We start from the raw sequence: 17,548 nt of genomic DNA on the forward strand, positions 1-17,548 counted from the left end.
AAATTGTGAAGCTAATAGTGCTTTTTCTTATAGCCTTCCAGCCAGAGAACCGAATAAATGTTCCAGCTTTGGATACAGTTGTCACTCCAGATGATGTCAGATACTTTACAAATGAGACTGATGACATTGCTAATTTAGAAGCAAGTGTACTTGAAAATCCTTCTCATGTACAACTTTGGCTCAAGCTTGCATACAAGTACTTGAATCAAAATGAGGGGTACGTCCCCTTCTATCTTTGTGTAAACTGTTGCACATTTATATTTTTATGTTTGAAGTAAAAAAATTATCTCTGGTAATCAGGTTTCCTTGCTACTATCAATGGAGTCTTTGTTTTTTGACAAAGCCAAAAGCACTTAATTGTTTAAAAGCTATTAGAAGTAGTGAGGTGGATGGACCTAGAGTCTGTCATACAGAGTGAAGTCAGTCAGAAAGAAAAACAAATACCGTATGCTAACACATATATATGGAATCTAAGAAGAAAAAAAAAAAAGGTCACGAAGAACCTAGGGGTAAGACGGGAATAAAGACACAGACCTACTAGAGCATGGACTTGAGGATATGGGGAGGGGGAAGGGTAAGCTGTGACAAAGTGAGAGAGTGGCATGGACATACATACACTACCAAACGTCCAACAATTAATCATTGGGTTTTTTAAAAAGTCAGGTAGTCATGGTCTCGATAAAATAGTGATAAAGTCACAGTGGAATAGGTTAAATTTTATGTTAATTTTAATTTGGAGATTTAAAGCTTGTCTAAGAACCTCTAAATTCTGGTGAATTGACTTTTTTCTGTGTGTGGTGTTATATTATGTGTATTCAAATAAGATAGTGATTTACCTCAAAAATGACAGCTCCTATTACATAATTGTGTTTTTTGACTCCTACTTGTTGATAGGATTGCCAGGAATAATCTCGTATTACCAGGAGTAATATTTATTACTGTAATTTTAGAATTACAATAGTAAGGTTTTCTTTTTTTTAAACAGGCTGCTCTGTCTTAAAACTTGGTATAAAAACTTTTTTAAGGTAGCACTGCAGAATGCTAATACATCACACATACCTGAATATGGTGCTTATTTAACTTGCCTTGTGTGTCATTTTCATGTTAATAGGATAAGTTACAGTGTTTTCTTTTCTGACTCATTTACTGAGTGAAGGCCAAAAAACTGTACATTATTTTATGAATAGGATCATGAGAGACAGTTTTCTTCTCCAAAAGATAGCAAGCCCTTGACTGTTGAAAAGAACTATTATATTGAAAGCTTTGATTATTTTGTGCTGGTAGTAGCTGGCCTTGAGGGAGAATTGTTTAACTTTTCCCATTCCCAGACCAGTGTAAATCATAAAAGGTATTGCTGAATATGGACATAAAGCACACTTGAAGTTGATAATCTAGTGGTTTTATAACACTGTGTTTTTATCTGGTAAATGCGCATTGAACATCCACTTAAAAGGGAATTGTTGGGTCAGTGGGAAATCGGGACCTGTTCTGGATGGATGTGATTTAAAATCTTAATCTACCTCCCTTTGTCATTGGTGATTCTAGCTTCTTGGTAGGTTCTAATAGAAAATGGAATTAAAAAGTTGACTTATTAGAACTAGACTGATTTAAAAAGTATTTTCAAGTGTTAAAAAAAATGGTCCTGCTTTTTCTTTCAAACATGTAGGCTATGTTCTGAGTCCTTGGATTCTGCTTTAAATGTTCTGGCTCGAGCTTTGGAAAGCAACAAAGACAATCCAGAAATTTGGTGTCATTACCTCAGATTGTTCTCAAAAAGAGGAACCAAGGAGGAGGTGCAGGAAATGTGTGAAACAGCTGTTGAATATGCTCCTGATTATCAAAGTTTTTGGACTGTGAGTAGAAAAGATAAAGTTGTGTGTGTGTGTATGTGTGTGTTATCAATAATTCTTTAGGTCATCTTAAATACTGATGTGTAGGTTAATAGATCATATGTTTTGTCTGCATACAGATATAATAATAACCTTACTTTCACTGTCCAGTAACCTCAAAACCACTTCTCTGGGTCAGGATTAATTTAGACTAAATAAGACAGTATTTAGTGAAGAGGTGATTTTTGTTGTTGTTGTTTACTTTATTGGTAGTGAGGAAACATAAACATTTTAAAACATTTTACACTAACCTATTCTTAAGCAGTTTTGGTTTGGGCAAAGTTAAATGAATTTTTTGCTAAGCACCTGAAAATAATTTTTAAAAAAATTTTTTATGCTTATATAACATTTTCATGAAAGCCAGGATATAATTTGGTCTTTTTATTATATGCCCTCGTTACTTACGGAAAAAACGTTATCTGTAAATCATACTAATATCAAACCTTGCTAAGTTTAAAAGATTTGGTGAAAAAGTGGGTTTTTTCCTCATTCTCTGAGAAAATGGGGTGTTTCTTACCCAGGCTTAAACTTAAAATTATGATTAATTCACTTATAAAATAAATATTCATTAATATGTGAACTTTTACCAGCTGAACTCAGGAATTATTAGATTCAGATAAACTTTCATATAAACTGTTACTACCAGATCTGTCATTTACTTGCTAACTGAAATTCAAAACAGATAGATTTGGATAACATGGTATCTCTTAATGAATGAACTTGCCACTTTCTTACTCTCCTAATTCACTGAATAGATTTAGATAACGAAAAATGCTTGAACTTTTAACCTGCAGCCTTGTACCAAAGTTAATGCTATTGATCACCACAAATTATAGGGTGTAATGTTTTTCCTTAAGTTGTTTTTTCTTTAAAGGACCTCTTAATTTCTTTAAAGGATTAAATCTTTTAATTATTTTGTCACATATTTCTTATATGAATGCTATTCTCAAAATTTTTATACAGTCACACACCTGAGCAATTCAGATTGTATGTGATCATAAACATGTGAGCTTTTGGAGATCCCTCATGGTCTTGCTGCCATTTATTGATTCAAGGAAAGGAGATGTGAAATTGCTTTAGTGATAATTCTGAGAGTATATCTGTATTGTTTTAGTTTTCATCTGATTCCACTTTCCAACTTGTGGTAGAAGGGGAAATCTAGGTTATAGTACTGTACGATGGGTTTATACATATTTGTAATTATCCTTTTTATAGAAATTGAATTTTTAATATGTGATAGTTTCTTAATGAAATGTGAAAAATCTGTAGTTTTAGATTATTCTTATGAAGCAGGAGTAATCATATGAAATCCCTTTGGGCAGTTTCTGCACCTAGAAAGCACCTTTGAAGAAAAGGATTACGTATGTGAGAGAATGGTGGAGTTCCTGATGGGAGCAGCCAAGCGGGAACCATCAGATATTCTGTCCTTTCAGCTTTTAGAGGCTCTTTTGTTTAGAGTTCAGCTACACATATTTACTGGAAGATGCCAAAGTGCACTTGCAGTTTTACAGGTAAACATTTATTATAGCATATAATGACATTCTGTAGAGAATTTTTTAAAGGTTTAAAACAGTACAGGTAGCATTGTTGAAAGATAAGGACACAGGCTTTAGATTTGAATCTTTGTTTGCCACTTATTGGTAAGTTGTGTGAATTTGGGTAAGTTTACAGCTGTTTCCTCCTTTGCTTATTTAGTAGGGATAATATCTTATTTAGAGTGTTTATGAGGTTTAAATGAAAATAATATTTGCTGAGTACCCACCAGAATAAACTTCAATATTCAGACCAAAAGGGGAAAAAATTAGTCCGTAGTGAAAATCTTCTATATGGGGGTGGTGAGGTTTTTTGTTTATTTTACTCTTTTCTCTTTATCTTACTAGATTTTGAATATCAAGATACTTAAAATGTACAAATAAATTTAACCTTTTCATTAATTATGTCATAAACCTTAGCATAGTAAAAATTATGTTAATCTGGTACTGATATCTCTAAAGAGTTTTTCCATTAAAAAAATTGGTGAGTGTCAGAATTTTGACTTAGGTATTTAAGAACCATGCCAAAGAAAGAAAACACTTTTAATCTTCTTTGCCTTCACAGTTGAATCTTACTAGGAATATTTTTAAAAACACCTTCAGATTATTTTTCCATTTTACCTAGAATGCATTGAAATTGGCTAATGATGGAATAGTAGCTGAATACCTTAAAGCAAGTGATCGATGTTTGGCATGGCTGGCCTACATACATCTTATTGAATTCAATGTTCTCCCTTCAAAATTTTATGATCCGTCTAATGCCAATCCTTCAAGAATTGTTAATATAGAACCATTTGTAATGCCGTGGCAAGCAGTTCAAGATATAAAGACTAATCCTGACATGTTGTTAGCAGTATTTGAAGGTAAGTATAAATGTTTATAAATTATTTAGAACATCAACTTATTGCTTATTATGATTCTTTGAAATTAAATGAAACAAATTTATGTATTGCAAGTTGTGGTTTTACACTTTATTGTGTAAATGCTTAAAAAATTAAGGATTGAATCAGATAAGATGGGCATTGGCATCTATGAAAGCCACGTTTTTCTGATTATGGCAAAGGATATCAGCTAAATATGTACATAATGTAGCATATTTACATAGGTTTAATGAGTTGATTGAATCATAGAACCAGGTATATTTTTGTAAAGCAATCTATCAAGGTGAAAGTTAAAAGATAATATCTTATTTTTTCAAGTAATTAATATTTTCTCCATCAATCAGTGAATTTGATTCCTCTATGTACTAACCAAGGTATCTGCTTTGGAACATATATAAGATATAAAGCCTGTTCCCTTCTAATAAGAAGTATATAGCCTAGTCAGAAGATAAAATCTATACATCTGACATAATTAATGAACATATGAGGCCGCATAACTGTCTATTAGTATATAGTCTAAATTCTGTGCTTAGAGAAGAGACTGGGATCTGTGATTTAGAGAATTTCATGGTACAGGCCATAAACCTGAAGGGAAGAGATTATTGCAGGTTGGCATGATCAAGTATGCCTTCATAGATGAATTAGGACTTGGAGCTGGACTTTGAAGCTTGCCTATAATGTGACTGACATGGTGGGCCTCCTCCTCAAAGATGGGACTCTTGTCTTATTTTTATATTTCTCAAGGGCCTATAATGTCTGGCAGTGTACTGAGTGCTTAGTAAATGTTCATTGAATAAACTAGGGAAGAAAGGAAGTAAAAGGACATTCCTATTAGAGGAGCTAAGTAAACAAAAAGCAACAAGTAGATAGGAATTGGTGCAATGGAGTTAAAGGGAAATTAGAAGAAGGGAGACTCCTTATCAAAGTGAGACTTTTTGTGCTGGAGAACAGTAGGAATTCAGCTTGATAAGTGGAAATGATACCAGATTTTTCAAGAACTTTTAAGTCTGGTAGGCTTGATGGCAATAGAGATTCTTTAAGAAAGAAAGAATATGCTGGAGAGAAATGATACCAAAGGTAGGAAAACCAACCAGAAGCTGACAGCCATAAGTGAGGCATTAAAAAAAGTAACCTGGGAAAGAGTATTTATTGGAGACATTTTAAGTTACCATATAGAGATTAGGGACAGATTAAATGTCAGGGAAGAAGAGAAAAAGTAGTCAAAGGTGATATCAGGGTTTTGAGACCAGGAAAAGGAAAGGGTACTAATAGAAAACTGATGAATTGGGAAGACTGATTTTGGTAGTAGGAGTGGTATTTGTGAATGATAATTGGTCACCCAAGTGGAAATGCTTGTTGGCAGAAGGAAATAAGGAAGTGCACCTTAAATGGACAATTATGGATAGAGAAATGGATTTGAAAGTTATCAACATAGAAATTATTGTATTATATAGTGCTTTACAGTTTTTAATGTGCACTCCCAGTAAGTTATTCACCAGCTGAAGCTATGAGATACTTTCTTTGAGGAAATGGAGATTTTAAAGTATAGCAGTAAGGGGTAAAAGGGAGAATTGAGTCAGTGAATGAGACCAAGGGAAAATATAAACAATCTCTTGGAAGCAGAGGCAAGAAGAAATTAAAAAGAAGAGGAAGAACATTATCAATTGCTAATCAGATAAAATGAATGTAGAGGTAGATTTGTTTAGATAGGATCCTTATAAGTGAACTTCAAAAGTGCTGTTTCAGAATGGCATTCATTTTTAAACTCAGCAGTTCTGGGAAGTCGTACCACCTTGGGCAAGGAGGAAATGGTGACAGTTGTGCGAAGTGAAACAGTGGAGGACTTTTCTCTAAGAAGTAGCAAGATCGATTAAAGGACTCTTTACAAAGGGAAAAGTGTTTTGAAGGAGTAAGGAAAAGATCTAGTTTAGGGGGAGACGTTTAAATGGCTGTAGATCAGCAGAGCAAGGCCTCTTGAAGTGGGTCGGAGAAAGATGAAAAGATAATTCATTCTTTAATTTCTTTGACATAATTTTTCAGGAATTTAGTATAAATGCAAAGATGCAAGAGCTCATATTGGGTGTTTTATTCTTAACAGGAAAGTGAGGGTGAAAGATTCAATTTTAGGAATTTGGAGATATCTGAAATACCTCCTTTGGGTGAAAACCAGGAGTTTAGTAAAGGTGAATAAGATAGAGTCAAACAAAAGAATAGGCTACCTTAGAGTTTAAATAACACAGTCACATAATTCATTTTATGTTTGATTCATGTTATTGTGGTGTTTTTGGATAGATGCGGTGAAAGCTTGCACAGATGAGAGCCTTACTGTTGAGGAAAGAGTAGAGGCTTGTGTTCCACTTTACACAAACATGATTGTTCTGCACCAGCTTCTTGGGAGGTAAAACTTAATTGACAAGCAGTTAACCTCATGTTAAAAATTGATTTTTTCATGTGTTTAAATGTGTGTTTTTTTTGTGAAGGTATGAGGCTGCAGTGAAGCTTTGTAAATATTTATTGGAATCATGTCCCATGAACTGCCAGTTGTTGGAATCCCTCGTTGCTTTATATTTGGAAACAAATCAGCATGACAAAGCTAGGGCAGTGTGGCTTACTGCATTTGAAAAAAATCTTCAGAATGCAGAGGTTTTTTATCATACGTGCAAATTCTTCATCTCGCAGGTAAAAAAAAAAGACTCAATTCTTTTTTTTCATAATTCTTAAATATGATATTTTTATGTTTCACGTTTATTCATCCTTTAAGATGTTTCAGGCATCAGCCTCTCCAGGATGCTTTTACTGATCCTTTTGCCCTTTGCAATACTGTTAGGTATTCCTTCTCTTTCTGCCATAATACCTCATGCATAGTTCTACCGTTGCACTTAATTACATTACATTGTAATTTTGCTTACAGCTACTTTATATACTATTCTAAGAACTCCTAGAGGGCAGGGACTATGTCTTATTCTGATTTAGAGCTCCCCTACTCCCAACACCTAGCACAGTGCCAAACATGTAAATAGAGCTTAATGGCTAATTGGTGAAATTGGTGAGTGAAACTTGAGCTTGTGGTATATTGGGTGTTAAACTGTTTAATGTTTAGTTCAATTTGGAGATCAGAATACAAAAGTCATCTCTACCTCCACCTACTCAAAAAAACCTAAACTAACCAGTGGTTGGGGGGGCAGGGGGGCTTTTCCTCCCTTGAAAGATTTTAATTAAACATTGTAAGCCTAATGTGTATCCCTCCTCTCTCTTTTAAAAATAGAATCGAGGAGATAATCTTCTTCCATTTTTGCGGAAATTTATCGCATCCTTCTTTAAACCTGGGTTTGAGAAGTATAGTAACTTGGATCTGTTTCGGTAAGTTTGTAGATCTCTTGATTTGTAGAGGAATGAGAAATAGTGTAGCTCAGTGGAAAGATTACCAATTTCTTGGTGGATTGATTATATTTTAGACTGATTTTTTTTTTTTTAAGACACTGGAATACCCTCTTACAGAACTGTTATAAGGGCAGTAGAATTTAATAAAAATGGACACAAGATGTAAAATGTTTTGCATTCTTTGGATTAAGAACACTAAATTTATGTTAACACCATGGTGATCCATGCTTTTAATTACTGTCATTGCTAATTTTAGCAATTAATACTGTAGCAACAAATTATCCTGAGACAATCAGTGATTTTTAAAAAAATGAGTTTTAATTTATTGGATTGGTGATTTTAAAGTGAATGTAAATAATATGCCTTTTTAAAAAAAAAATTCTAAAGAGAACCGCTTTAACTTCTGAAAGGTTGTTAAGAAACTTTGGAGAATTCTTTTCTCAACCATCACTTTCTCAGTAGCGTATATAGAGTTCTGTATTTACTACCTTTATTTGCTTCCCTGTGAGTTCTTGTTCTAACAACAATAAGAGGACACAGAAGATCGTAAAGAGTGGGGTTTTTTTGGAGGCTTTTAAAGTTCTCTTTCCTTCTTCCTCCTCATCTCTCTGTAGGGATCAGCGAACTTTTTTCCTTAAGGGCCAGATAGTAAATATTTTAGGCTTGCAAGCCATATGGCCTGTCACTACTAGTCAACCTTGCTTTTGTAGCAAGAAAGCAGCCATAGACAATATATAAATGAATAGGCATGGCTGTGTTCCAATAAAAGTTTATTTATGAAGATAGGTGTAGTTTGCTGATCCTAAGTAAAACAGCATCAAAAGGAAAATATTTGTCATGACATACTTTTTTATTGTATGTTAGGAAGAACTGAGAGAAGAAAGGTCTAAGCTGGATATCTCCTAAAAAAATATTCTTGTGGAAAATACTAAGTGAAGATAGAGTCTTGGATTTATATATGCAAGTCTAATGCTTGCATATATTTTTCTTTGCTTAGGTGCTCCCTCCCTGCACCCACCCACAGTATAGCAGTGTTATATAAAAAAATATTTTCAAAAATAACCCACATTTTGTTAAGTCAGTGGTCTATCCACCCTAGAATATTTTGTGAACATGCAGTTTTATTTGAGTTTTGGCAAAAAATTTGGGGTCACCATTCTATACCAGACTTGAGTCTTTACATCTGTCCTCTTACGGAAGGTAGCCAGTTTATTGACATAGTGATTTTAGTACTCTTCCTGAAAGTCTTTCTGCTTTGCTACATATAGATTAACATCTTATAATTAATTACAAAAGAATAATTTGAAATACAAATTAATAGAGAAAAATTTAACTATTGTGTGAGAAATTTAGAGATTGTTTAGCTTCCCCATGCTGACTTTCTCCCTGTTTAAATTAGATTGCTTTAACATCTCAGACTTAAGCACAGGATAAATTCAAGGCTGAACCAGACTTTTAAAGACTTGCTGGTTCTGATCTTCCCTTCAGCATGGAGGTAATTGTTTTAGCTTTGAAGAAGATGCTGCCAGTTTGTGCCATGGTCAAAGATCTTCAGATCTTCTTGATGTCAGCTTAATGAAGCAGAATAAATAAGTGGCAATAAAAATGTGAAAGTGGGCTACCTCCGAATAATCTTCTGATTATTTGCTAAGTCATCTTGCTTTATAAATTTTTTTGTGTAAAGTTGTAATTCATAATTCACCGAGAATTATGAGGAAAAGGTATCCTGTGCTTAGTTTATTTAGACAGTTTGAAGTCCTTATTTACAGAGTGTGCATTTCTATTAACTTAGGAAATCTTTTGAGTCAAATATTAAGAGAATGGCAGTAAGTGAGAGAGTTTTCAGCATTGCCATACTTACTTGGTATTGATAGAAATTTTTTAAATTTATAAAAGAGCCGAAGCTTATTAATAGGAGAAGTCAGTGCTCTTAATAAGTTCAAAATACTTTTTTATTTCATGAGTAGAAATTGTAAAACAAAGTATGTAGAACTGTAATATTTATTTAGAATTAGAGTGTCATTTGTCTTTCTATATAACATTTAGTATAAATTTTATACTGGAAAATTTTATGTGTAAAATTTAGTATAAAGACAGAAAGATCTAGATGGGGTAATTTTCCTGTGTTTCAAATCAATTTGAAGATTAGTAGATAACCATAAAAGTTAACTTGGGGATTTCATTCACCTTACTGAAGTTGGCGTAGGGATAGTCTTACATAGATTAGATTTAAAGTTATCTCTTCTTACTTACTGCAGTTTTCAGTTGAGAAAAGTCAATATTCTTGGAAGTTAAGTGATTAACTCATGGTAATACAGCTAGTTACGGCCAAGTCGGGATGATAATCTGACTTCTAGAAGTACCATTTCTTCCCTTTCTTACGGCCCCCAGCACACAACCTCCCCCACCCCAGCCGCCATACAGCCTCTCTAATCCATTAAAACTTAGTTCCTTGAAATAATTGCTAAATTCACTGTGAACAGTTATACTAGGTTGTCATTGTCGAAATCAATGTATTTCCTTTAAAAACATTGTTCCTGAAGATGCTGGTAATGTTATACACACAGATTCAAATATATTGGGGGGAAACCTGAATTACCAAAGTAAAATAGATTTTTTTACTGATTGCCTTCTTAGAGCCTTTAATATCCTAATATGTGTTGTGGCTTTTTAAGAGGGGGCTTTAATTTGCGGTATTTCTCAATCTTACTTGATCATATACCTCTTTTTGACAAGTGCCTTATGGGCCAATATGTTATAGAATATGCTTTTATATCATGTCTAAAATTAAATGTAGAGTGGTATTTGTATGTATGTGTGTATGTGAGGGAGAAATTGTTTTCAGATATCAAGTTTTATAACTCAGAATTTTTTTTTTTTCAAGAAAGTACAGATTTTGTGGGAAAATTTTAGATACTTGGTAGTCTCATTTGTTCTTCTCTGTTTTTAATTAGGTTTCATTAGATGATTATGGTGGTTTGTTTAATTTGGGCTATAAAATTTTAAAAATTCATTTTAGAAGAGGAGTTATTCAAGTAGGTATAAGATAATAAATATATGATGCTGGAGATGTGACCAAAGTGGTATGAAAATAAAGTCTCATTACCGTATAAAAATATTTCAAGGAAGTTTTAGTTGAAACAGGATTTTTTGTAAAAAAAGCATTAGTAATCCATGTGTACATAGGCATAATTTCAAACATGATTTTTTTCCTCAGGCATCTCTTAAATATCCCAGGACCACTTGATATTCCAGCCCGTTTATGTAAAGGAAATTTTGATGATGAAATGTTTAACCACCAAGTTCCTTATTTGTGGCTGATATACTGGTGAGACATTATCTACTGTGGAGAGAAATGTTGCATACTAGGCTTGCATTTGTTATTTATTACTGAATTACACTGTGTTAAAATTAACCTGTTGCTAAAGTCATTGAAGCAAAATTTAAGGGATGCTAAGGTTTATACGTTATTAAAAAAAGAAAGATCAAAAGAAGGATTCTATTGTAGTAATATCTGTAATGTTTATACTTTGTCATTCCTTTACCTGATTGAATTGAGCTGTAGACATACAATGTTTTCCTTCATTTTTTTTAAACAGCCTTTGTCATCCTCTTCAATCAAGTATTAAAGAGACAGTGGAGGCATATGAGGCAGCGTTAGGGGTGGCCATGAAGTCTGATATAGTGCAGAAGATTTGGATGGAGTAAGTTTAATTCCTCTTAGTAAGAATGGGATTTGAAATAAGGGGGTATGGTTGGGGAAGGGGTGATGAGCTTTCTTGTTAGAGAATTACTGGCTTAATTATTCTAAATTATGATGTTTTTCTTTTGGCAGTTATCTTGTCTTTGCCAATAATAGAGCTGCTGGATCCAGAAACAAAGTCCAGGAATTCAGATTTTTTACTGATTTAGTGAATAGATGTTTGGTTACAGTCCCTGCCCGATACCCCATTCCTTTTAGCAGTGCTGATTACTGGTCCAACTATGAATTTCATAATAGGGTAAGAATTTAAAGCTTATTTTCTTTAGGTATTTATACAAAAGTAGGGGACTTAAATGATAGCAAAACTCCTGTTTAATGTCGAGAGATTTTCCTAGGACCACTTTACTAGCATTTACTGTTGTTCTTGACCATGTTTTCTATTTATCTCTTCAAAATCTAGGCACAGAGCCCTTTAAAGTTCAGTTAAGATAAAATGTGCATATTGATTATCTTCTATTTAAGAAAATTTAACATTGAAGCAAAAGTGAAGAGATGTTAAGGTTTAATACGTATTAAAGAAGAGAGATCAAAAGAAGTAATTGTAATAATGTCAGTAATGTTTTGCTTGAGTAATTGGAAATTTTACTGAATGAAAAATTCTATAACTTCAAAATAAGTAAGAATGTGCTTACATGTTGTAGCTGCTCTTTTTATCAGTATTTTGTCAAGCAGATATAGCTATACATAGGACATAAGAAAGCTGAAATCAGATGCTGTTTGGAATTTTAAGAGTGGAGTCTGGATATTGATATATTTATAAGGTCATCTTCTTATAGGCAGTGAAGCAAAGGGTTTTTAAAAAATTGGTTTATTTTCAGAGACCCCTTTTATTCAGTGTGTGTAAGCTAAAAGCTCCTACTAAAAAAAAAAAAAAGCTCCTACTAAAACTCAGTATAGACTAAAACATCTCTGTGTTTTATTTATTTATTTTTTTGGTGGGGTGGTTTTGTTGTTACCGGGATAACCAATTATTATGCTTTGTACTTCTATGCCATTCTTTATCCCAGGATCTCAAACCACTTTATGGACATTAAGTCATTTACACACGGGCATTCCATGAGCAAGATGTGGCAGGTATTATTAGCCCTATGACTTGCCCAGCTATACAGCAAGTAAAGGTAGACTCAGGAATGAAAACCCGGACTCCTGGCTTCTTGTCAGTGTTCTCAGTCCATGGCTGTCATCACTAGACCATATTTCCTAATTCATATTTGGAAAGTCACTAATATAATTAATGGTAGGAACTGTAACTCACAGCATCATACATTGTTATAATTTATACATTCATGTCTTAAAGACCATTTTGGTTTTCTCATTAAAACACTTAGGTAACTGGATTTCACATTTTGTTGTATTCCTTTCCCCACCTCCCCAACCTTCACAGGTTATTTTCTTTTATTTGAGCTGTATTCCAAAGATCCAGCATTCCAAAACCTTGGAACGGTTTTGCTCAATTATGCCGTCTAATTCTGGACTTGCACTGAGGTAAGAAAAAATAAAATTCTCAGCTCAATTGTATAGGCTCTTCATATAAAATTATTCTTGAAAACTTGCTAATAGTCTGCTCTTTGGCTATTGCCTCATTTCCACTTTAATTTCAGAGTTGTTAAGCAATATGTAACTATTCATGTAAAAGTCAGTGTGGAGATCTGGTCACTTCAGAAAACTGCAGATTATAAGGAGGCATATAATTCAAGTAAAGTTCACCTGTGTCCCCTAAGCACATACCATCTGTCCGTAGTACATGCATTATAAGCACAAAGCATGTTTTATGCAGCAAAGGAGTATTACTTAAGAGGTTTTTTTTAAGTGTTAAAGAGATAAGCAGCCACCCATGTATATTTTGGTTACTATGACTTTTTTTTTAATTAACTTATTTTATTTTTTATTTATTCTTGGCTGCATTGGGTCGTCATTGCTGTGCGTGGGGTTTCTCTAGCTGCGGCGATCGGGGGCTACTCTTCCTTGCGGTGTGCGGGCTTCTCATTGCGGTGGCTTCTCTTGTTGCAGAGCATGGGCTCTAGGTGCGCGGGCTTCAGTAGTTGTGGCACGCGGGCTCAGTAGTTGTGCCTCGCAGACTCTAGAGTGCAGGCTCAGTAGCTGTGGTGCATGGGCTTAGTTGCTCCACGGCATGTGGGATCTTCCCGGACCAGGGCTCGAACCCGTTTCCCCTGCATTGGCAGGTGCCACCAGGGAAGTCCTACTATGACTTCTTAGTCATTCTCAAATATTAGCATGCATCAGAATCTTATGGGATGGTTATTTAAAATGCAGATTCCTGAGCTAGAGCCCTCAAACCACATTTGAGAAACACTTATCCAGGGATTTCATACATTCAATTAGAAGATTTTTTTAGAGCATTTCTTTGTAGTTTTTCTGCTCTGATAGAGTAAAACCCATTTCAAGCCTCAGGAATTGTGCTTTTTGATTCAAAAAGGTACACTGCATACTAAAGCTTTGGCTTCTACTTGTGCTGTCATTTCCACTGCATCAGTTGTGTCTCATGTTTCTAAGCTTGTTTTATGGATTATAAGGTACCTAAAATAGTTATCAAATATTCCTTTGTGTTCTAGAGCATTTACATTCCACTTAGCATGTCTGTAGGAAAATGATATAAGAGATTGAAAAACAAAGGCCTAAGACTGTGATAAGAGTAACAAAATACGCCATAGTGGGTTTTTTTTTTTAAATTTTTTTATTTATTTTATTTTTCTTGGCTGTGTTGGGTCTTTGTTTCTGTGCGAGGGCTTTCTCTAGTTGCGGCAAGTGGGGGCCACTCTTCATCGCGGTGCGCGGGCCTCTCACTGTCGCGGCCTCTCTTGTTGCGGAGCACAGGCTCCAGACGCGCAGACTCAGTAATTGTGGCTCACGGGCCTAGTTGCTCCGCGGCATGTGGGATCTTCCCAGACCAGGGCTCGAACCCGTGTCCCCTGCATTGGCAGGCAGAGTCTCAACCACTGCGCCACTAGGGAAGCCCGCCATAGTGTTTTATAATAAAAATTCTTAGTAAGCATGCTAATCTGCCAAAGTTAATTATAGAAATTTGTATTATAAAACATCACCTTTGATAAAACATGTGAAATAGAAAATGTGCTGATGTTTTGAGTAGTTTCTATAATGATAGGCATTTTGGAATATAGGTAGTTTAATTGTTGGTTTTGTTGGTAAAGTTCCACTTTTGATACTTCTTATTTCCTTAAGGTCATCCTTGTCCGTTTTTTTTCAGAATAGAGAATTTAATAATTAGTCACCATACTTATTACATTTTAGCTCAAGAAACATTCACAATTAAGTATACTGTGTTTAATAAAGAAAGAAAAATACCAAGAAATTGCACTAATATATCAATTCATTATTTTAGAAAATTTACAGGGAGGGAGAATGTGGAGTGTAATTTGGAGAGAATGCTTTAGTATCCTATAGGAATACATCAGCCTTATTTTAGTTTGTTGAAGATGGTATGGGTCTTGACTGGACCTTTTGCTAGTTTGCATGTTTCTTTCCCAGGGTAATTTTTGTAAGAGGCATTCTACAAATACTTGCTGAATAGCCTTGATAGAATTTAACTGACCAAAAATTATGCTTCATCAAACATTCTGCTCATAGAGCTCATTTGGAGTTCCCTATACTTGCAATGCTTTTGTTCATTTTCCTGAATGTACTTTACAGGCTACTTCAACATGAATGGGAAGAAAGCAATGTTCAGATTCTGAAACTTCAAGCCAAGATGTTTACATATAATATCCCAACATGCCTGGCCACCTGGAAAATGTAATGCAACAATCATGTACATGTTTTTATAGCTATTGCTTTTATTTATAAGGTTTGCTCCAGACAGGTAAATCTGAAATGACATCTATTTTTTTCCCCCCGGAGAGATCTCTCTTCTAATTTAGATTTGTTTTTGGCACTTGCTGAGGTTTTATACCAAGAGTGAAGGAGTGCTCATTAACAATTTCCTCTAAAAGCAAAATGGATAGTTTTAATTTTCCTTGAAGGAGAACATATAGATAACAATACTGTTATCAAACAAACAGATCTGCTATACACATATTAAGACTATCTCTTTTGAAATGCGGGGTTTTCCCCCTATTATAATCTGATGTCTTCTTTCTTTTAAAGGTGTTAGTGCCAAGTATTTTTTTTTTACTAGTAATTATGAGTATTTTTCATGAACGTTATTTATGTTCAAAACATTGGTCTGCTTTATTATTGTAAAGTTGATAAAAATTGTTGAATTTTTCTTTTCACTATAGGTTACCCTCCTTGGAAATTTAGCCTGTTACTTTCAGGAAGTTTTGTACTCAGATTCCCACAGTCAGTATTCTGCCAGTGGTAGTATCTCATTTTGTTCAAAGATATATAAATTTTTCTTTTCCCTTTTCTATATTCCTTTTTTTTTTCTTAGAGCCATTGCTGCTGAGATTGTTCTAAAGGGACAAAGAGAGGTAAGCCATGATTGACTATCAGATGGGTTGCTTTTTTTTTTTTTTAATAGCTATTCTGCCCTTTTTGTTGACTTCTCAATTTAAAAGGATTAAAGCATAGAAGTTAACATCCTAAGAACTCTAAATGTTTGGAAACTCCAAAATCCAGCATAACCATGTTGTCTTGAATGTTATTATATTATGCAGTACCATTCAAATAGTTAGGATTATGAAGGTGTTTTCCACCACATTTCCTGATGGAATTGTATATATATCTATCTTATAGGTCCACCGTTTATATCAGAGAGCCTTACAGAAGTTACCTCTTTGTGCATCACTGTGGAAAGATGTAATGCTTTTTATCTTTTATTTCATCTTGAAGTTTTCCTATAAATTTTCTGCATGTGCCATATCCATTGATGTGGTAATGCTCAAAATCTAGCTAAGTCTTACTTCTGTGCTTCCCTGTCTTTTACAGCAACTCTTGTTTGAAGCATCAGAAGGAGGTAAAACTGATAACCTGAGAAAACTAGTTTCCAAGTGCCAAGAGATTGGAGTCAGCCTAAATGAGCTCTTAAATTTAAACAGTTACAAAACAGAAAGCAAGAATCACTGAACACTGGGTGCAGTCAGTTCTAAGTCCTTATAATAATTGCCAAATATTATTTGAATGATCCTTCAAGATTAGGTTGATCCCTGGCTAAGGTCTGTGTAAGGCAGACAAGCATTACTGATCATATCAAGTCCCCTACAATATCCTATCCTCAAAACCGGAAGCAATGAACATGACCCTCTTCGCTTGGATAAATGAACTTCCTGTTTGGCCTGCTTCTAGGCCCTGCCAGATTCTCATAACATCATGTACGTAAGTATAGTTCCTCAAAGTGACTGACATTTATTTTCATTTTGCTTTGTTTTTGTTTTTATTTTTTACTTTTCCCCCTTCCTTTATGTTGTGCTATTCCTGATTCACTTGACACTCTCTGATGCCTGAGAGATTCTTGTTTGGGATTTAATTTCCAGGGCTGTGTTTACAGTAAAAAGCCGGCAGTCCCTTTTAGTTTTTCCTCTTTAAACCTTTTGAGATTCTTCATTTCAGGATTTAAAACTTAAGCAGTCCATCTTAAGGAAAGTGTAACTGCCATGGCCACAAGTCTGCTAGTTGCACTTGAATGCTCTAACAGGGTTGTTTATTGCCCTTTCTACGTTCTGGACTCCTTGCCGAGACTGTTTAACTTGAAGATTAAAGAAACTATTGCAAATGCCAGTGCATCAGAACCTAAGAGTGGTCAAATATTATGTGCAATTTTTTTTGTAAAGAAATTTTAATTTATAATAAAGTTTAACAGTTTAAAGAACAGTTAATATTTGAACTGCTTTGTATTGCAATACTACTTTGTAGTATTAAAATTGTTTATAAAAATATTTTTAATATAAGTTAACTTTTTGAAAAATGTTGCTGTCTTTATTCACTTTTCACATTCCGGTGGGAAAGGGTTGAAGTAGGAGATATGTATATTCACTATAACTTTATCAGTACTTCTTATTTTGAACCTGCTTTCCCATAAAAACATTCCAGTGTCTTTTAAAATTCACGAGAAGATGGGTCCTGTTCTATTTTGAGGACGATGAACAGATAGGCTTGCACTACCATTAAATTCCTTGTTCTTAAGAC

At 34.3% G+C, this 17,548-nt stretch overlaps 1 protein-coding gene across 2 annotated transcripts in view; it reads left to right on the forward strand.

Moving 5' to 3' along the window:
- Positions 1-17,281, forward strand: part of ZFC3H1 (zinc finger C3H1-type containing) — a 47,867-nt gene extending 30,586 nt beyond the window's left edge. For both annotated transcript variants that reach the window (XM_007195011.3, XM_007195012.3), the window contains exons 21-35: positions 34-217; positions 1,667-1,853; positions 3,212-3,400; positions 4,047-4,284; positions 6,595-6,700; positions 6,783-6,981; positions 7,568-7,662; positions 10,901-11,011; positions 11,283-11,387; positions 11,519-11,684; positions 12,831-12,931; positions 15,116-15,217; positions 15,855-15,894; positions 16,160-16,222; positions 16,352-17,281. In XM_007195011.3, coding sequence (XP_007195073.2) covers positions 34-217; positions 1,667-1,853; positions 3,212-3,400; positions 4,047-4,284; positions 6,595-6,700; positions 6,783-6,981; positions 7,568-7,662; positions 10,901-11,011; positions 11,283-11,387; positions 11,519-11,684; positions 12,831-12,931; positions 15,116-15,217; positions 15,855-15,894; positions 16,160-16,222; positions 16,352-16,489 — 2,024 coding nt within the window. In that variant the 3' untranslated portion in view covers positions 16,490-17,281. The remainder of the gene's footprint in view (positions 1-33; positions 218-1,666; positions 1,854-3,211; positions 3,401-4,046; positions 4,285-6,594; positions 6,701-6,782; positions 6,982-7,567; positions 7,663-10,900; positions 11,012-11,282; positions 11,388-11,518; positions 11,685-12,830; positions 12,932-15,115; positions 15,218-15,854; positions 15,895-16,159; positions 16,223-16,351) is intronic.
- Positions 17,282-17,548: the final 267 nt, after the last annotated feature.

Source organism: Balaenoptera acutorostrata, chromosome 11 (assembly GCF_949987535.1).
Source record: "Balaenoptera acutorostrata chromosome 11, mBalAcu1.1, whole genome shotgun sequence".
In the NCBI taxonomy this organism is placed as follows: Eukaryota; Metazoa; Chordata; class Mammalia; order Artiodactyla; family Balaenopteridae; genus Balaenoptera; species Balaenoptera acutorostrata.